Source organism: Spermophilus citellus (assembly GCF_964194105.1).
Source record: "Spermophilus citellus genome assembly, chromosome: 4".
Lineage (NCBI taxonomy): Eukaryota > Metazoa > Chordata > Mammalia > Rodentia > Sciuridae > Spermophilus > Spermophilus citellus.
In genome coordinates, this window is record NC_138185.1 from 116,295,294 (window position 1) to 116,316,905 (window position 21,612).

General features: G+C 38.5%; 1 protein-coding gene across 1 annotated transcript in view; it reads right to left on the bottom strand.

Annotated features, from left to right (window-relative positions):
* The window catches only part of ZNF609 (zinc finger protein 609), a 187,836-nt gene that overhangs the window by 38,431 nt on the left and 127,793 nt on the right, over positions 1-21,612 (bottom strand). The window contains exon 3 of the mRNA XM_081289275.1: positions 11,073-11,298. Coding sequence (XP_081145401.1) covers positions 11,073-11,298 — 226 coding nt within the window. The remainder of the gene's footprint in view (positions 1-11,072; positions 11,299-21,612) is intronic.

The following is a 21,612-nucleotide window of genomic DNA, read 5'->3' on the forward strand; positions in this document are numbered from 1 at the left end:
GCAGACTAGTCTAGTATCTAATGCAACAGCATATGGTGGGTGTGGGTGTGGGTGTGTGTGTGTGGGGCAGAGGGTTCTACTTTGTTCATCCATTCTTTCTCTATACTGATACTTGATTCTGGGAGATTTTAAATATGATTTTAAGGACAGAGCTAAAAAGCAGAAGGAAGCTTGAATTTTAAATGGGAAAATGCACAGTATACTGAATGACTGGGGAAGGTTTTTTTTTTTTTTACATATTTTTATTGGTGCATTATAGTTGTACACAATGATAGGATTTGTTGTTACACATTTATTTGTACATGCACACAATATGGGAAATTTTTAAAAGGTGGAGATAATCAGTCAGATATGAAACAGGCTTATAAGTTTAGGGTTAAAAATTTCATTTGATTATGAGTTCAACGAAGGTAGAAAATTATTTGAGGGCTGGGGATGTGGCTCAAGCGGTAGGGCGCTGGTCTGGCATGCGTGCGGCCCGGGTTCGATCCTCAGCACCACATACAAAGATGTTGTGTCCGCCAAATACTAAAAAATAAATATTAAAATTCTCTCTCTCTCTCCCTCTCTCTTTAAAAAAAAAAGAAAATTATTTGATAGTCTTTTTGTTTTTTTTTTTTAAGATACCTTAAAGAGAAAATAACAGTACAACTTGGGAAGAGTGCCTATTCAATTCCTCGAGTAGCCTTTTTGTCATATCGTTTGTTGCTATGGAGAAGACTGTGAAGGCAGCAACTGAGGGAATTAAAGGATCTTGCAGGAGTAAACATAGGGATAGTGAATTTTGAAAAATTCCTAAAGCAATTAGCAAGTAAAAGGACCTATAAATGACATACTTTCCATGTTTTTCTAATCTCTACTCTTCTGAAAATACATGGGCCTAGTTTGCCACTATAATTTAACTCAAAAAACAGAGAGGACTGAATAGGCCTAACAAAGCCTAAACCCAGCAGACAAAATACAAGGCCATTTAACAATGCCACCTCATGCCAGGAAGAATCAGCTACCTACCCACCCTATTTGGTGAAATTATCTCCTGCTGCTTAAATTATAAAGTTGATGCCCAGTGATTTCTTTGTTCTGTAAAGCTTGAGGTAGACGGGATAATAAGGTATCAGAAGAGGTGGAAAACAGCCCCTTGTTTCAGTGAGTGAGTGAGAGAGAAAGAGAGAGAGAGAGAGAGGGAGAGAGGAAGAAAGAAAATATAAGAGAATGTTAGTTCTCACTGGTATCATTTATAGGCAGTGGGAGCCTCAGTAGCAGCAACCTGGGAGCAAATCTCTGCCTGAACTGGTCTAAAACTACTGCCGTGGGAACCAAGGCTAGTTTGCAAATTTGTGCCCATCATTGTTACAGCAGCTTTATCAACCAAGGCAGGGCCAGGACCTGTTTTTAGCTGTATACACTCTGTGACCAGAGAGTCCTACATTTTCCACTCTGTCACAACCAATGACTAACAAAGACAATCCCTCTTCTCTCCCACACAATGCTACGGAAGTGGAAATATCAGAGCTAATGCCACAGCATATGGGAGGAGGCAGAGGGTTCTACAAGGACAGGACAACAGAGCTCCTAAATCTAAATTCCTCATTTGTACAATGAGGAAACTAAGGCCCAAACTAGTAAAATGACCATTTGACAGGGCAGGAAAACACCAAGGCCATCAAATGGGGCCCTTTCCCCTTGGAATCATACATGAAAGCTAAATTATCTACAGCATAGTGATTAATCCCAAGTCAAACCATAACTGTATCTACTGTACCTGAGTTCATGCATAAGTATCAGAAACACAATTATTTGTTAAAGGATGTTATTAGTAACAAAATAGGCCTGCAAGGATTTTGTTACTGAAATATCAAAAGATCTCATTTTGAAACAACCTTCCCTGTCTGGCAAGTCCACAGCCTGGTCACCTGTACTGCCAGACTCTGCTTTGCTGTCCCTGGGAGGGAGGGGATGAGAAGAGGTGGGTGAGAAAGCACAAAGAGTACATACATCTCTTTTCCTTAGAGATTAATCCATTTTGTAATCTGAAACTTAAAAAAAAAACTGTGACTGAAAATTTTCCTTAGGGCTTCGGGATTTGAATATATGACAGTGGGCAGATAACATAATCCACCAAGGGTATATAAACACATCATACCTTAAAGCACCCCCTGGGAGTAAACTGCTAGGTGGGAAGAATGTGTTGGCTCCTGTTTTTTGATGGGGGAGGGGTAGGAAAAAGTAGGTATTGATTTCCCTAATGTTTCCTTTGTGTGGCTGCTGTTGCCATGTGGTAGTCTGTTGCTATGATGATCTGTGGTGCCAGACAATGGCTGCTAGACTCTTTATGACCATGCTATTGGTAGCGCTCTTTCTGCAGAAGTTAGGCTAGTGTGCCTCTGGCTAAGCAGTTGAGAAAGCTTGGTCCCAGTGCAGCATCTCTCTCTAGGTGAGTGCTGAGGTGAGACTGAAGGTAAAAGGGCATTAAGTATAGCCTATAAGAAAAGCCAGTAGCTGAGTACCACCTCATTTTTCCAGTACAAATATCTAAAATCAGATATTTCACAGTTCACACACGTATTCTCCTACATCAGAATCAACAGAATAAACCATAGGGAACTACCAAGGTTACCATTTTCATGAAATAAGATTAATGGAGAGACCCTTCCCTTTAGAGAGAAGGATAAAGACCCACAGTCAGGATCTGCAATTAGATAAGGATGAAGAATCACTGGGGCAGTTGCTCATCAGAGCTATCAAGGACAAACTAACTTCCTTTTAAGCAAACTGCCTATTACTCTGATAATAAGAAAACAACAACCACAGACCAAAGAGCGGTGCTCATCCACAATTTAAAGCAGGACCAAATGTTTTCCTGGGTAACAGGGGTCAGAGTATACAGAAGTCTTCCTGGACTATTTAGATGTCATGTCAGCTACTCACCCTCTCTCTTTTCATCCGAGAATACACACACAAACACTACACAAACATTCACTGTCCAATACTATAGCTACTAATTGCACATGGCAATTTAAATTTTAAACCAGGTGTACTGTAGCCCATGCCTGTAATCCTAGCAACTCAAAAAGACTGAAACAGGAGGATCACAAGTTTAAGGCTAGCTTCAGCAACTTAGTGAAACCCTGTCTCAAAATTTAAAAAAGAAAAAGGGCTGGGGATGTGGCTCAGTGGTAAAGCACCCTTAGGTTCAATCCCTAGTACCAAAATAACTAACTAACTAACTAAATATCACACAGTTAAAGGTACAATAAGTTCTAGAACATAACTAACTGCAGTTCAGAAATATTTTTACTGTACTACAATGCCTTTATAGCACTATTATTTCTTCAAATAGTTCTTCTCAAATAGTTCCAGACATTGGAATAGAAATTAATTGTACCTCTAAATGACAAATCTCTGTGGAAAACTTCCTTTTTTCTACCAAATTGTTAAACTGAATGAGAATTCAGTGTTGGAAGACAGACCAAGATTACTGTATAGATTTTCATAACCACTGACATCCAAGAGAGTTGCACTTACTTCAGCTTCAGAAACATGGTTTTAAGTCACTACAATTTCTTTCTTACTGATATTCTGGTGAAAGAGACCAGATTAATTTCAGAGATGTTATATAAAAGTAATTTCTACATGGGATAAGAGGATTAATCTAGATAAATTATTATCAAACTTTTAATTTTTTCCCCAGTCCTGGGGATTAAACCCAGAAACATTTACCACTGAGCTACATCCCCAGTCCTTTTGATTTTTAAATTTTGAGACAGGGTCTCACTAAGTTGCTGAGGCTGACCTTGAATTTGTGATTCTTCTGCCTCAGCCGTTTTGCTGGGGCTGGGATTATAGGAGTGTGCCACTGCACCTGGCCAGAGCTCCCATCTTTTTTTTTTTTTTTTTTGATACTGGGCATCATTTAAATAAGGGTTTTCAAAGGAGCCTAACATGTAAGTGATCTAAAAGTAGAAATGCTCTGAGTTGCACCTGGTAGCAGAGATGGGAGCGAGGGTCTGGTATCCCTCATTCCTATGAATGCCACTGTGGTTCTCTGGGCTCAGATTTTTCAGGGTGTAACTTTTTTGAAAGTATTTGGCTAGGCACAGTGGTGCATGCCTGTAATGCCCATAACCTGGGAGGCTGAGGCAGGAAGATTGTGAGTTCAAAGCCTCCTTGGCAGATTAGCAAGGTAATAGCAACTCAGTGAGACCCTGTCTCTAAATAAAATAAAAACGGCTGGGGATGTGGCTAGTGCTTAAGCACCCCTGGGTACCAAAAAAAAAAAAAAAAAAAAAAAAAAAAAAAAAAAAAAAAAAAAAAAGTATATGAAGGTTCTAGCTCTGATTTTTTTTTTTTAAATTATGATGGGAGCCATTATTAAAAAAAAAAAAAAAGCTGGGTGTGGTGGTGAATGACACCTCAGCCTCCTGGAGGCTGAGGCAGGAGGATTGCAAGTTCAAGTCCAGTAACTTAGTGAGATCCTAAGCAACTTAGTGAGAACCTGTCTCAAAATTTAAAAATAAATTTTAAAAAAAGTGCTAGGGATGTAGCTCAGTGGTAAAGTACCCCTGGGTTCAATTCCCTGAACTGGAAAAACAAAAACAAAAACAAAAAACAAAAACAACCATACTCACTTTGAAAGCAACCAGGGAAAAATGACACAGGAAACAATTAAAATGATTGTGTATTTCTTATCAGAAACCTTGGAGGCTAAAAGGACACAGAACAGCCATGCACAATGTGTACACCTGTAATCCCAGAGACATGGGAGCCTGAGGCCGGAGAATCACAAGTTCAAGGCCAAATCAGCAAAAACATAAGCAACTGAGATCCTGTTTTAAAATAAAAAGTAAAAAGGGCTGGAGACTTAGCTCAGTGGTAAAGTACCTCTAGGTTCCATCTTCTGTACCAAAAAAAATAAGTAAAATAAAATAAATAATAGCATTCTCAGAGAATTCATAACAACTGAGGTGTTCTAAAAGAATTACTAAAGGAGGTTCTTCAGACAGAGGGGAAACAATAGGACTTTAAGAATCTCAGGAATGAAAGAAGAGCAACGGAAATGTTAAAATCTGGGCAAAGGTAACAAATTATTCTCTTGAGTTCTTTATGGTATATCTAATGGTTGAAAGGGAAACAAATTTTAAATTGTCTGATGGGGTTTTCTTTTTTTTTGGTACTGGGGATTGAACCCAGAGGCGCTTAACTACTGAGACACATTCCCACTCCTTTTTATTTATTTTTCATTTTGAGATCCTTCACTAAATCGCTTAGGGCCTCGCTAAATTGCTGAGGCTTGGAACTTGGAATCCTCGGGGCTCAGCCTCCCGAATAGCTGGGATCACAGCTATGCGCCAAGGCGCCTGGCCCGATGGGTTTTTCAATATATTAGATATAATACATGCAGCCTAGTGTTGGTAAACTTTTAAAATAAAAGCCAAGGTCACAATGATAGTGGCAGAGGTACAGAAATCGCTTGATTTTCACTCCACTGCTCCTTCAACTGTATTACAAACTCTTCTGTAAAATATATGCCAAAGTAAACCGTATTACCTTTGGCTTTAGTATTGCTATCACAAAACTGAATCCATGGAACCTCCTGGAATTCTTTTTTTTTTTTTTTTTTTTTTTTAAGAAAGTGGGGGGGGAGAGAGAGAGAGAGAATTTTTAAAGAATTTTTTAATATTTATTTTTTAGTTTTTGGCAGACACAACATCTTTGTTGGTATGTGGTGCTGAGGATCGAACCTGGGCCGCACGCACACCAGGCGAGCGCGCTACCGCTTGAGCCACATCCCCAGCCCTGGAATTCTTATCTAAAGTCAGTTTTGCTTTTCTTTAAAATACCACAGATGCCAGCAAGCAATTTTGCCTTAGCAAAAGCATATGTCCTCTTTAAGGCTTTTTTGTTTTTTTAATTGTATTTAGGGCCCAGGGTTAAGATTAAGCCTTGTGGGTTGGGGTGGTAGCTCAGTTGGTAGAGTGCTTGCCCTGGGTTCTAATCCCTGGCAAAACACACAAACACACACACACACACCACACACACACACACACACACACACACACACACAAAGATTAAGCCTTGTAAACCTGGAATAGACTTGGTACTTGATATTTTGATTTGAAGTGAGGTAGGCCAAAGTGAAATCAGCTGGAATCAGACCCTTGCATAGTGGTAAAAATCAATCTCAATGAAAACAAAAAAATCAAAACAAAACAAAAATCCAAGGGAAATATTCTGGATTACACTTAGGTGTGTTTTTCTAGAGAGGCTGAGATTGGGGTATTGGGGATTGAACCCAGGGACACTTTACCACTGAGTTATATCTCCAGCCCTTTTTATTTTTATTTTGAGAGAGGGTCTCACTAATTTTCTTAGGGCCTCACTAAGTTGCTAAGGCTGGTCTCAAACTTCAAAGTCTCCTGCCTCAGCCTTCCCAGTTGTGCCACTGTGCATAGTCCCTTAGGTGTTCTTAACAATCCCAAAGTTGAACCTGGTCATGGATAGATCTTTGCAGAGTTGACTGAATTATGAACAGCCTAAAAAGAGATGGAATCTGCAGGAATTTCAAAATGCTTTCAAGGCGGGCTGGGGCTATAGCTCAGCAGCAGAGCGCTTGCCTAGCATGCGTGAGGCACTGGGTTCAATCCTCAGCACCATATAATAATAAACAAATAAAATAAAGGCATTCTGTCCATCTACAACTACAAAAAAATTAAATAAAAAATGCCTTCAAGGCAAAATTCAAAATGAGAGATAGGGAGAGTAAAGGAAAAACAGAGCAACACTGGTAGGGCAGGGAGGCAAAACAAAACAAAGCAACCCCCATCCAGCTCCCCCCCAAAAAAAACCCCAAAAACCAGGAATTACTGCTGCTATGACCACTACACTTGTTCTCAGCAACCTACAGGAACTCATTTCCTTTCTTTTCTTTTTTAAATATTTATTTTTTAGTTGTAGTTGGACACAACACCTTTATTTTTTATGTGGTGCTGAGGATCAAACCCAGGGCCTTGCACGTACTAGGCAAGTGCTCTGCCGCTGAGCCCCAGTCCCAGCCCTGCAGGAACTAATTTCTACAGGAACCTCTTAGCATCCTCCATTTTCCCCAAGAGGCCAAGCATTCATAGCTTCTTTCTAAGCTGGAAAGTTGTTCCCTTTGAAAATAATAGTTTGCTGGGCAGAGATAGAAGTGCAAAAAGTCAGGTGCAAACACAAAACCTAGAAGCCTAGAATCTTTTTTTTTAAGTATTTGTATGTAGTTCTTATGATCAACTTGAGGAATGACCTACTACTCTAGATCTTACTTTTTTTTGTCCCCCCTTCCATTCCTGGTACTGGTAATTGAACCTAGCTCTTGTGCATGCTAGGCAAGCACTTTATCACTGAGCTGTATCCCCAATCCTTTTCATTTTGAAATGGTATCTTACTAAATTGCCCAGGCTGGCTCTGAACTTGTAATCCTTCTCCTGCCTTATTCTCCAGAGTAGCTGTGATTATAGCCCATCACCCCCGACCCCTGCCTAGATCTTATAGATCTTTTAAAAATTTTTTTAGTTGTCAATGGACCTTTTATTTAATTTATTTATATGTGGTGCTGAGAATCAAACCCAGTGTCTCACACATGCTAGGCAAGCACTCTGCCAATGAGCCACAACTCCAGCCACCCCCCCCCATCTTATAGATCTTCAGAGAATGATTATTGTAGGAAATCTGTTACTTTAAGATGTAATGGGGACTGGGGATATAGCTCAGTTGGTAGAGTGCAATCAGACCTTCATCAACTGACAATTCAGGTGAAGAGCCTTTGAGGTGTCCAAAAAGAAGAAGGAAAAAAAAAAAAGTAGAGCATATCACTATATAAAAGATCTTCCCACAGAATGAAAAGGAAAAAAAAAAGGTGAAGGTAGGTTTTGAAATACGATATGTTAAGTGGGAGAAATCTGATATTAATAGATCAGAAAATCTTATAGTTGAGGACCTTTCTAAGTTGTTGAGGCAGGCCTCAAACTTGTAATCCTCCTGTCTCATCCTCTAGAGTCACTGAAATTATAGGCATATACCACCATGCCTAGCTCAAACAAATTTATTTCTGAGAGCCCACTACAAGTGGCAGGTGTTAAATTTTTTTTTTTTTTTTTTGTACCAGGGATTGAACCCAGGAGTGCTTTACCATGAATCACATTCCCAGCCCTATTTTGTACTTTATTTAGAGACAGAGTCTCACTGAGATGCTTAGTACCTCACTGAGCTGCTAAGGCTGGCTTTGAACTCTCAATTCTCCTGCTCAGCATCCCTAGCTACTATGATTACAAGTGTGCACCACCATGTCCAGCTAGGTGTTAAGTTTTGGGGGACCAATGGTGAGCACAAAAAATCCCCAATCTCAGGGGCTGGGGATGTGGCTCAGGCGGTAGCGCGCTCGCCTGGCATGCGTGCGGCCCGGGTTCGATCCTCAGCACCACATACCAACAAAGATGTTGTGTCCGCCGAGAACTAAAAAATAAATATTAAAAATTCTCTCTCACACTCTCTCTCCTCTCTCACACTCTCTCTCCTCTCTCACTCTCTCTTTAAAAAAAAAAAAAAAATCCCCAATCTCAGAATTTCTAACATAGGGGAAGAGACAGACATTAATAGAAAAATTAGGGTTGGGGCTATAGCTCAGTGGTAGAATGCTTGGCCAGTGTGTGCCAGACCCTGGATTTGATTCTGTGGGTTGGGGTGGGGTAGGGAGTGGGAAGAATTACATGATTATAAACAAAACTGCAAACTGTGAATAAATACTGTGAAATAAAGTCTAGAAAACATTAAGAGTATTTAACAGGTGGCCAAGCATGGTAGCACATGTTTGTAATCTCAGCGACTCAGGGGACTGAGGCAGAAGGACCACAAGTTTAAGGCTAGTCTTGGCAACTTATCAAGGTCCTCTCAAAATAATAAGAGCTAGGCTAGGCATGTAGCTCAGAGGTAGAGTGCCCTGAATTAAATCTCCCTAATACCACCCCCACCAAAAAAAAAAAAAAAAAAAAAAAAAAAAAAAAAAAAAGTCTTGTTACTAATGTAGAGACATGATGGCACTCTGAGACCCAGCCTTTCTACCACATATACTTTGACAAGGACTTAGATTCTTTATTAAAAGAATGTGCTGGAGCACTGGGCACGGTGGTGCATGCCTGTAATTCCAGTGGCTTGGGAAGCTGAGGCAGGGAGGATCATAAGTTCAAAACTAGCTTCAGCAACTTAGTAAGGCCCTAAGCAATTCAGCTTGCTTATTGTCTCAAAATAAATAATAAAAAGGGCTGGGGATGTGGTTCAGTGGTAGAGCGCTTGCCTAGCATGCACAAGACCCTGGGTTCAATTCCAAGCACTGCAAAATCAAACAAACAAACAAGGAACAACAACAACAACAACAACAAAAATCCAGGAGAATGAGCTGGATCACACAAACTCATTGTTATTAAGGGATCTTGATTACCTATTACCTGCTAAGGTACCTTTGCATTCCTATTTCATTTTATTTTTTAGTTGTAGTTGACACAATGCCTTTATTTTATTTATTTATTTATATGTGGTGCTGAGGATTGAACCCAGGGACTCGAATTGAACTGGGGATGTGGTTCAGTGGTAGAGCGCTTGCCTAGCATGCACAAGACCCTGGGTTCAATTCCAAGCACTGCAAAATCAAACAAACAAACAAGGAACAACAACAACAACAACAACAAAAATCCAGGAGAATGAGCTGGATCACACAAACTCATTGTTATTAAGGGATCTTGATTACCTATTACCTGCTAAGGTACCTTTGCATTCCTATTTCATTTTATTTTTTAGTTGTAGTTGACACAATGCCTTTATTTTATTTATTTATTTATATGTGGTGCTGAGGATTGAACCCAGGGACTCGAATGTGATAGGTGAAGCTCTACCACTGAGCCACAACCCAGCCCTCATTTTTTTAGGCTTATGAATTTCCAAAACAGAAACTCTGTTCTCAGGGCAAATGAAACTTAAGAAGTCTGTCTGGATGGAAGGCTTGGACAACAGCAACTTACAGCAAGCCAAAGACTTGGTGGATGTCCGAAAATAAGTCTATGTAAACATTTCCCTGTTGACTCAGCCCATAAAAATCTGTATTAAGTTGACAGATGCATGAAGTGGTACAGGTGGCTGGGCAATGAGGCAACCAATGGGAGGAAGGAGGTGACTATACTAAATGTTAAAAAAGGCAAGAGCTGAGCAGGATATGGTGGTATACAGCTGTAATCTCAGCCACTTGGGAGGCTGATGTGTAAAAATCACAAACTCAAGGCCCTCAGCAACTTAGCAAGACCCTGTCTCAAAATAAAAAATAAAAGACTTGGGGTTGTAGCTCAGTGATCAAGTATCCCTGGGTTCAATTCCCAATACCAAAATTAAAAAAAAAAAAAAAAAAAGGAAATGCAAAAGCTGCATCTTCAATGAGCCAAGATTAATTCAATTTAGAGTGAGTGTTCTCCATTCTCTTGACTCTCTCAGCTGCCATTTTATTACTTTTTTCTTAAAGCCTGAACCCAAATTTCATCTATAACCTAAATCTCCCATATAAATGACAGAGGGAGGGGGGCTGGGGATATAGCTCAGTTGGTAGAGTGCTTGCTTTGCTTGCACAAGGCTCTGGGTTCAATCCCCAGCACTATGGGTGTTTGGAGAGTGTGGATACAATCTGAATCACAATGCCAGCACCTATTAAATGACTGCCTAAATACAAGGGCCAACACTGTTGAAGAGTTATAAAGGGAGATAATTAATTTAACAAACTGGCACTGGGGGCTCAGGATACAGCTTGGCAGTAGAGTGGTTACTTACTTGTGATTCCCAGCACTGCAAAAACAAACAAATACTGGCACTGGAAATCTCTATAAATGAGATTCTGCTATTCTGTTTGGTTTGCTGCCATCCTATGGGTATTGCTAGCAGACCTGTTGACACATGAGACTCCTTATAAATACCTGGCAATATTTACAGCAATAAGCCCTTATTGGCTGCTTGGTAGAAGCAGGTTGAGAAGGGGTGAGAAAGCCATATACAGCACTTACCATCTTCTGTTTCCTGCCACACGATGCCTTCGAGGTTGACACTGGTTCCAGGTTCACAAGGGCCCAAGCACTCAGGCTCTGTGGCTAAAGCCACATCACATGTGTTGACACCAACCGATCTTGTCCGAACCATAATCTGCTCACAGGGAGATGAGATGTCATTATTGACCACTGGCACCAAAAGGTGCAGAGGCAGCACTGCTGGTGTGGAGACAGGGGACTCCATCTGTGGGGGAAGACAAAGCAGTAACTGAGTTGTAGCAAGATTATTTAGGATAAGTACCTTTCAGTATTTAATCTAGTCCCACATGCTTTGCTGCCAGAGTAGAGAGGCTCTAAATATTAGACTCTAAATATTAGACTTTCAAGTTCTAGGTCATGATTCCATTACAAATTTGTGGTTTAGATGAGAACACCAACAAACACACACACACACACACCATACCCAGTCCTAGGAGAAACTCTATTTTTTTCTTTTCTTCCCCCCTCCACTCTTCTTTCATACTCTCTTTTTTTCTTTCTATTTCCTTTTCTTTCTATCTCTCTATCTATTTATTTAATGGTGCTGGGGATTAAACCCAGGGTCTTGTGCATGTGAGGCAAGCACTCTACCACTCTATCCCCAGCCCTCCTTTTCTTTATTTCTGTAGTACTCAGATCAAACCCAGGGCCTCACACATGCTAGGCACATGCTCTACCACTAAGTTATACCTCCTGCTCCTCTATTTCTTATGAAAGACCTTTCTCATGAACTGTGCTTGGCTAAAAGTGGTCTTTTGTATGTTGTATTTTTCCTATTTCATTTAAAAGTCTCCAGTGGAAAAGAATTAGTGCCAAATTTCAATAGCAGAACAAATAAGACTGATGTGAAAGACCCAGCTTTTCAGGCATATTCTGCTACCACTATGCTTCCTACCAATCTATCATTCACCCAATCTAATATTCAACAGTCATTATATTAGTTAGGTATAAAAGCCATGAATACAGATGGGGATAAAGAGAAGAAGAAATATCCAGATTTAGGAAAGCTATAATTCCTAATGATTCTGGAGCTTTAGTACAACTAGCTAGAAGGAAATTTACTTAAAAGATATAGGAGAGTTGGGATTAATCTGATTGTGGTGGTTGGTTAATGAGAATGGCATTTTGGAGTAGGACTTTCATCAAATCTATATGTGAGGCTGGGCATAGTAGCACAGACCTAGAATTCCATTAATTCAGGAAGCTGAGGTGGGAGAATTGCAAGTTTGAGGCCAGCTAAGGCAACTGAGTGAGGCCCTAAGCAATTCAGTGAGACCATGATCCAATACAAAAAGGGTTGGGGATGTAGCTCAGTGTTCAGGCACACAGTCCCCAGAACTGTCCCCTGCTTCCCCCACCAATCTCTCTCTTTCTCTGAAATAAGAGGTACTAATACAAATCCTGAAGCCAATCCACAGCAATCCAAAGCAGTCTGATTATACATACCTAAACAAAAATGTTAAACACCAGCAATCTACCTCTAAAACTATAACTTCTCACAAAAACATAATTACTAGGTTCCAAGAAGAATAAAACACTTCTAGAAATAACATAAAAGTTGTAATGGAGCAGGTGATGATCCCTTAACTCTTTCATCAGACATAGAAAATGGGTCAAGGAGTGAGATTCTTGGGATTCTTATCAAAGACTTCTGAACTGGAAGTGGTGACGCAAGCCTGTAATTCTAGCTTTTTGGGAGGCTAAAGCAGGAGGATTACAAAATCAAGGCCAGCCTCAGTAATTTTTAGAAAGACTCCAACTCAAAATGAAAATTAAAAAGGATTGGGGATGTAGCTCAGTGTGAGAGTGCCCCTGGTTCAATCTCCAGTATCAAATGAAAACCAAAACTACATTTTTTAGTCAGATTAATTGTAGTCTTTGAATAGAAAATTCAGGGAACTACAGATGCATTCATAGTCCAAGCTGCTAGACAGCTTTGCAATGGAACTCTGATTCTGGGATAATTTACTGCATGACCACCACTCCCTCTCCTCCAAACACACACCTTTCTAGCCTTGAAAACTAGTTTAGAAGTGGAGGTACGAATATTGCTTTCTTTACAACTGGCTCCGACTTGCTAGCTTAGAAAGTCACCACAAATGAAAAATTGAAAAACACAACTTAAAATAAATACTTTTAGCTAAGCACAGTTAAATTATTAATAAAAAATAGAGGAGCTCGGGGTATAACTCTGTGGTAAAGCACTTGCCTAGCATGTATGAGGCCCTGGTTCAATCCCTCACACCATTAAAAACAATACAAAAAAAAAAAAAAAAAAAAGTCCATTGCTGAGCTTGTTTTCTGGTTCTGTCTCACAATTTGTTGTTGTCCTTGCTACTGCTGCTGTTTTGTTTTTTTTTTTTTTTTTTTTTTTTTTTTTTTTTTTTTTTTTTTTTTTTTGCATTTACTATCTGACATATAGTGCCAAACACCTTGAAGTCAGTCCAGATTTTTCTTAGCTCCTTTCTTTCTCTCAGGCACTCCAGCTAGGTTATTCATGGCTCTTAGACATAACAGCATATCTTCCTCCTGGGAGGTCAAGAGGAAGATATGCTATTATGTTCTAGATAAAGTCAAGCCCCCAATTCTGCCCTTGAGAAATCCAGAAAACAACATCTAAGACGTAAGTTGGAAACCCCAATTACTTTCAAACAGTATGTCTGGAAAGTAGAATGTAATCAAACACATGAAATAGTTACATTAATAAAATATTATGGACTGGGATGTAAACTTTGTTATAGAATATTTAAAGAGACATTGGCTGAATAGATCACTAAAAAACCTAAACCATGAGAAACTTATTAACATTTGTACACCAAGACTACCCTTTAGATCAGAGAAAGTAGAGTTCAAGATCTTTATATGAAAATAACTTTATCTCATTATTTACCTAATTAAAAATATATTTTGGGGTACAAAAATGAAGACATCCACCTATGGGTGTGAAACTATGGGTTTCCTTTTACTTTGTAATAGAAATCTAAAAAGAGATCATAAAAGAAGTAAAACAGTGTTTAATTTAATTACAGATCCAGCTCTGCTAATTACCATTTAGTCATATCTATAATATATATTAAGCCATAGTGCATCATAAGCAACTATGTGATATACATTTAATAACCTAGTCTGCTTTACAGGACTTCATATTCTACTACTAATTGCAAAAAAACATAGTCTTATTTATTACTCTTCAGAAGAAAATAAAAAACAGAAAAGCATTTATTTTGCTTAGGACACAAAAGCAGACTGTCAGGAGATTGATGCCAACATGGAAAAGAAGGAATAGTAATATGAAAAAGTTAAGGTTATTAAATACCTTAAGGTTAAATACCTGGTTCTGGGATAATTTACTGCATGACCACCACTCTATCTATAATTCACCTCTCTCTCCCCCAAACACACACCTTAATAACTATAATAACAACACATATTAGGCCAATTCCCAGTCTCTGAAAAGACTGTCACCATGCCTCCTGGGGCCCTGCTGAATAGGGAGGTAAATAACAAGACAAACAAAAACCTGAAAAAAGACAAAGTACTTAAAGAGAAAATCTCTGGAATTTCCCAACAGTTCAAGTCCTTTATCTTTTAATGATACCTCTTTTCAATTCAACTTCAGATATTAGTTTAAAAGCAACTAGTAGGGGCTGGGGATGTGGCTCAAGCGGTAGCGCGCTCGCCTGACATGCGTGCGGCCCGGATTCGATCCTCAGCACCACATACAAACAAAGATATTGTGTCCGCCAAAAACTAAAAAATAAATATTAAAAAAAAAGCAACTAGTAGGATCTGAGTATTGATAGGCATGTAATAGAGAAAAGAGACTAAGTAGAATAAAGAAAAGCCAGAACCATTAATCTTTCAAGAAGTAATTATACACTGATTTCAACTGACTCTCATACATGAGAGGCAATGATGGAGAAAAATCTTCAAGGCTACAACATAATTTTAGGAAAGGGGGTAGTGACTGATACCTGTAATCCCAGCAATTCTGGAGGCTGAGGCAGGAGAATCACAAGTAAAAGGCCAGACTCAGCAATTTAGTGAGGCCCTAAGCAGCTTAGTGAGACCCTTGTCTCAAAATAAAAAGGGCTGGAGATGTGACTCAGTGGTTGAGTGTCTTTGGGTTCAATCCCTGGTACCAAAAAAAAAAAAAAAAAAAAAAAAAAAAAAAAAAAATTGGCCTGGCTATACACTTGTTAATCCCAGTTTTTTATTGGCCACTTAAGTAATCATTATTTACACCCAAAATGTAAGACAATGAAGATGTAAAAATGAAAAATGAGATCAACTAAATTTAATTTACGATAACTAGTGTATAAACTTCAGGCATTGCTATGTGGGACCACAGAATTACTGCCTTACATTACCTGAGTAAAATTTAGGGTATAATCTAGTATCAAAACTGATAATTATTATTTTTTTTTTTAAGAGAGAGTGAGAGAGGGGGAGAGAGAGAGAATTTTTAATATTTATTTTTTAGTTTTCGGCGGACACAACATCTTTGTTTTGTATGTGGTGCTGAGGATCGAACCCGGGCCGCACGCATGCCAGGCGAGCGCACTACCGCTTGAGCCACATCCCCAGCCCCCAAAACTGATAATTATTTAATGTCATTTTGAATCATAATTCCAAGATCAGTCAGATGTGGTGGCACATACCTATGATCCCAGATACTAGAGAAACTGAGGCAAAGGATCTCAAGTTTGAGGCCAGCCTCAGTAATTTAGCGAGAACCTGTCTCAAAATAAACATAAAAAAGAGCAGGAGGGTTGTAGCTCAGTGGTAGAGTGCTTGCCTCACATGTGTGAGGCACTGGGTTCAATTCTCAGCACCGCATATAAATAAAAGAATAAAATAAAGGTCCATCAGCACTAAAAAAATATTAAAAATAACAACAACAAAAAAGAGCTGGAAATGTAGTTCAGTGGTAGAGCACTCCTGGGCTAAATTTTTCAGATCATAAAAACAAACAAATATTTGGAACAGAGATCTTCCCTCTCCTCTTCAGAATGTGAGTCTGATATCTTCATGTACACTGTCAAAAGGCAGAAAGAAAATTAGTTTTACTGATTAATTGGGGTAGCTCTACTCTCTTTTATTCAAGAATAGAAAGATAACTGGGGATAATGGTTAGATGAATGTTTACATTTATTCAGAATTATCAGATAAGACTGTGTAGAAAGTACAACTGTAGGAAGTAGAATGTCATCAAATACACTAGTAATAAGATGTCATCAGCTGGGGATGTAGTTGGGTGCTAGAGTGCTTGCCTGAAGTGCACAAAGCTCTGAATTCAATCCCCAGCACTGGTGAAAAGAAAAGATGTTATAATTTTTCAATAATCTCAGAGGTCCTTCAAGATTTTATAGTGAATTATAATGTTAATAATAACATAGGTGCACAAGGCAAATTGATTAAAATGAAAACTTACTGATCCATGGACAAATAAATACTTCCTCTGCCAAAGTATTAAATAAAAACTTCATTGTCTCACAATTTTTATTGTAGATTATTAAAAGAGGAAGTAACTTAAAATCCTATTTTTTAAATGTATTTGTTTTGTGTCCCAAGGTCTTGTGCATACTAAGCATGTGCTCTACTACTGAGCTATACACCCAGCCTCTATGTTGTTTATTTTTGTCTTTCAAATTAAAATACAGAGGGGGGGAAAATCCTCAATTGTTTGAACTGCCTTCTGTTGACTGGAATTTTGAGACAAAATAAGTTTACTATATTTTATTTCAATAATTAAAGGTTACTTTTGCTTATTATGAAAAATCAACAATTCCTTCTGAAAGGTTGGAAGGTAGAAATTACAGAATAATTAACAATGTAGGAAGAACTTCTCCTTTACATAAAGCTCTTGTCAGATGCAACAAAATATCCTGAGTAAATCCTAAAACCCAAGTACTGATGGAAGAAACCAGCTTTTTGCAAATAAAATGTACACTTAGACTCTGTCCCTCCCTTTAAAAAAGAAAAGAAGAGGAGGTTTCTGGTCTGTTGAGCTTCCAGATTTCACTTAGGCTACATTGAAAACAAATTGTGAAAAAAGCAAAGGGGGAAAAAAGATGATGACACAATAGGGTACCATAACCAGACTTCAACAATTTTAGAAGCTACATGTTCTATTATTCACAGAAATACTTTAGCACTTAATTTTACCAATCTGTACCTGGTCAGGTCAGCAGTGAAGCCTATTCTAGTATATACTAGAAGATGCAAGTGCAAAGAATTTATAATTTGAAAACCACAGGCTTGCCATGGGGGAGTTATCCTATTGTGATCCCTATATAGCATCAGCTTAGACCCTACAGAACTCTTCTGGTAAAAAAGAGGAGATTGCACAGGCAGGGGTGGTGGTGCATGCCTATAATCCCAGCAACTCCAGAGGCTGAGGCAGGAGAATCACAGGTTCAAGGACAGACTGTGAGACTTACTGAGGCCCTAAGCAACTTAGTGAGACCACCTCTCAAAGTAAAAAATAAAAAGGGCTGGGGATGTGGCTCAGTGATAAAGTGTCCCTAGGTTCAATCTCTAGTACCCGGAGAGAAAGGAAGAGAGAAAAGGAGACAGCAGATCAAACAATTCTAATATTCTACCTGGTTTAAATTCCCAGCATGTGGGAATGGATAAAATTATGTTTGAAATGTAACAAAGAAAAAATATATCATAAGCAAAAGCAATACATAAGACAAATCACACAGCAGTGTCCAGTACCGTGGCAACGTTTTTTGCTGAATGAAGTATCTCCTCTGCTCTAAGTCTTAGGAAGAAATTCACATTATCCTTCAAAATCTACTTTTACAGCTGACAAGTGATGATAATAGGGACCTAAGTTACTACCTCTAGGGCTGACTGTATTTTTAACCACAGAAGGCCAATGATCCCTCCATTTCTGTACTGTTCCAGGGTAAGAACTGCTTCCTAAAAATAAAGAACTTGAGCAAAATTCATTTTTCGGCTGTAACTATTTTCATACTACTTTAATTTCCTTTCATAATACTTTCACATTTCCTAAAAAGTCAGGGCAGAAATGTGTTATCTCTACTACATTACTGTATCTCTGAATATAAAAACAAGTAAGCAAACAAACAAAAAATCCATAAACCACATACGGTGTGAACACAACAGAAAGCTAAATTCTTTTTTTGAATCATTTAGAATTATAGATGTCAGAAGAAAAACCTTCAATAGTGATTCCTAATCTAGCTGACACAAACCAACTTAATCTCTAAGTGGCTGGACCAAACAATTCTAAAGAACTTAATCATCATTTTTTTTTTAAATACTTATTTTTTAGTTCTCGGCAGACACAACATCTTTGTTTGTATGTGGTGCTGAGGATCGAACCCGGGCCGCACGCACGCCAGACGAGCGCGCTACCGCTTGAGCCACATCCCCAGCCCCTTAATCATCATTCATATTGATGGTCATATGAAAAAACATAAAAATTCTAAAATAAAACCTCTGCTGTAGTACAGGAAAGAGAAATGACATGATTCTTCCTGTTCTTATGCCAGTTGTTCTCAAACTGTTTGGTCTTGGGAATCCTTTAAATTTTCAAAAATTGAGAACTTTATTTTGGTATTAAGAATTAAATCCAAGGGTGCTTTACTACTGAGCCACATCCCCAGATCCTTTTGCTTTTCATTTTGAGACAGGGTCTCACTAAGTTGATTAGGGCCTTGCTAAATTGCTAAGGCTATCCTGTCTCAGCCTCACAACTGTTGTGATAATAGGCGTTACGTGTGCTCCATAGTGTCTGGCAAAAGTTGAGAACTTTAAAAAGCTTATATTTATATAGACTGTATCTATTAGTATTTACCACATTATAAATTAAAAGATACTTAATATACAGCAGGAAATTTATTTAATAACTTAATTTTGTATGAGACAAAATTAGAGACATAAGGCTTAGGGTGAGGCTCAGTGATAAGAGTTCTTGCTTAGAATGTGCAAGGCCCCAGCACTGGGAGGGAGAAAAGTTGAGAGACAGAAAACAGACTAGTAGTTACCAGGGAGAAAGAAAGGAATGTGAGTGTGGTTATGAAACACTGTAGAGATCCTTAGGGTGATGGATTTGTTTTAACACACTGACCCATGACAGAATTGCATGAAACTAAACAGATACATACAAATAATTATGAGTGAAATAGGGAAAATGCTGTTCCTAAATTAAATAGGTGGACTATATCAGTATCAACCCTCCAGTTCTGACACTGTACTATAGTTTTGCAAGATGTTACCACTGGGGGAAAACTAGGTAAAGGGTAAAGAAGATCTGTTTTATTTATCACAACAATAATGATTTAAAATAAAAAGAGATTTAAGTTGAGATTTAATAAAATTTTAACACATCATTGAGAACATTTAAATGTGGAACTGGTTCTTATTTTTTTATCTTTTACTTTGCATATAAATATGATAACTATGAGTACAATTTGTCATCACTGCCTTGATTCATGCCAAGATACCAGCCATTTACACATTACTACTTCTGTACCATAAGTCAACAGAGTGACAAAGTCAAAATGTGTAGTAATATCATGAAAATAGTTTGATCTTGCAGAATATCTAAAAAGGAGTCAGGCACTGTGGCAGGGGAGGCTGAGGCAGGAGTATCATGAGTTTAAAGCCAGCCTTAGCAACCTAGCAAGGCCCTAAGCAACTCAGTGAGGCCCTGTCTCTAAATAAAATAGAAAAAAAGGGCTGGGATGTGGCTCATGATAAAGAGCCCCTGGATTCAATCCCTGAAAACAAACTAACCAACCACCTAAAAATAAAAAGCTTTCAGGAATATACAGAATCTGAAGGTCATATTTTGAGAACCAATCAAATTTCATGATCTGGATTTGAGGAAGAGACCAGCACTCCAAAAGCATATCCCCACCTGATTCCTAAATAGAACTGGGATTCTGGTAGGAAGGGTAATATGAAAGTACGATAACAGGGTAGTATGGAAGGAAGGATAAGGAAAAAAAGACAAGAAAGTAGGGAAAATTATTAACAAGAGTGGTGTAGGAAAGAGCCACCCCTAGGATCCAAATACTAAGGATTTTATAAGTCAGGGATGCTTACAGGTTAGATATTAATAAATTTTAGCAATTCAATCAAAAATCAATTGGTGTAGATTTTTTTTTTTTGTACTAGAGATTGAACATAGGAGCAATCAACCACTGAGCCACATCTCCAGTACTTTTTATTTTTATTTTTTATTTTATAATAGGGTCTTGCTAATTTGTTTAGGACTTATCTTATTTGCTAAGGCTAGCCTCGAACTTGTCATCCTCCTGCCTCAGTCTCCTGAGTTGCTGGGATTATAGGCATATACCACCATGCCACCCTGTAGTAAGTGAATATTAAAAAAAAAAATTGGAGCCAGGTATACTGGCATACACCTACAACCCTGATTACTCAGCATCCTGAGGTAAGAGGATTGCAAGTTCAAGGTCAGCCTCAGCAACTTAGTGAGACTCTGTATTAAAACAAGATAAAGTCATGCCTAGGGGTGCACATCTGTAATGCCTGTGGCTTGGGAGGCTGAGACAGGAAGACCACAAGTTCAAAGCCAGCCTCGGCAATGGCAAGCCGCTAAGCAACTCAGTGAGACCTTGTCTCTAAATAAAGTACAAAAAGGGCTGAGGATGTGGCTCAGTGGTTGAGTGTCCCTGAGTTCAATCCCCACTACAAAAAACAAAAACAAAAAAACTAAACAAGACAAAATAAAAAGGGCTGGGATGTAAATCAGTGAGTGATACAGTGTCCCGAGTTCATTCAGTACTGTAAAAATGAAAACATTGTGTGTGTGTGTGTGTATAAACATCAAAGTATTTTATAAGGTCATTTTAATGATTAACTGAACCCAAAATGCTTAGTATGCAGTATCCAGTTATACACAGTGAAAGTTCAATACATATAAGTTAATAATAAGGGCTGGGGATGTGGCTCAAGCGGTAGCGCGCTCGCCTGGCATGCGTGCGGCCTGGGTTCGATCCTCAGCACCACATACAAACAAAGATGTTGTGTCCGCCGAAAACTAAAATAAATATTAAAAATTCTTTCTGTCTCTCTAAAAAAAAAAATTAATAATAATAATAAAAAAATCTTGTTAATTTAATTCTATCTTTATAGAGTCTCATGACATCATCAATCTCTCATTCAGACATTCAGAGTATGAGTTGAAGTATGAAGTAGTATAGTTTTGACTTTTCATCATGATTTCCCTTACTTTTCCTTCTGATGGAAGAATCTCTTTCTTATGGAAAACCCATTCTCTCAACTTCACTCTATTATAGAAGTGGGCCCAGACCTACCCTAACTACATGAAATAGGTACTCCACAGGCTATAGGGATTCTTTTTTCCTTTGGTACCTGAAGCTAGAAGGACTAATCAAACAAGCAGCTGCCAGCAGCCACTTTGCCTTACACATGAGGAAAGCCTCCTTATTTAGGAGAAAGCAGAATAGGGAGGTGAGCAATGTCAGAATCCCAATAACATTATTTGATCCTTTGC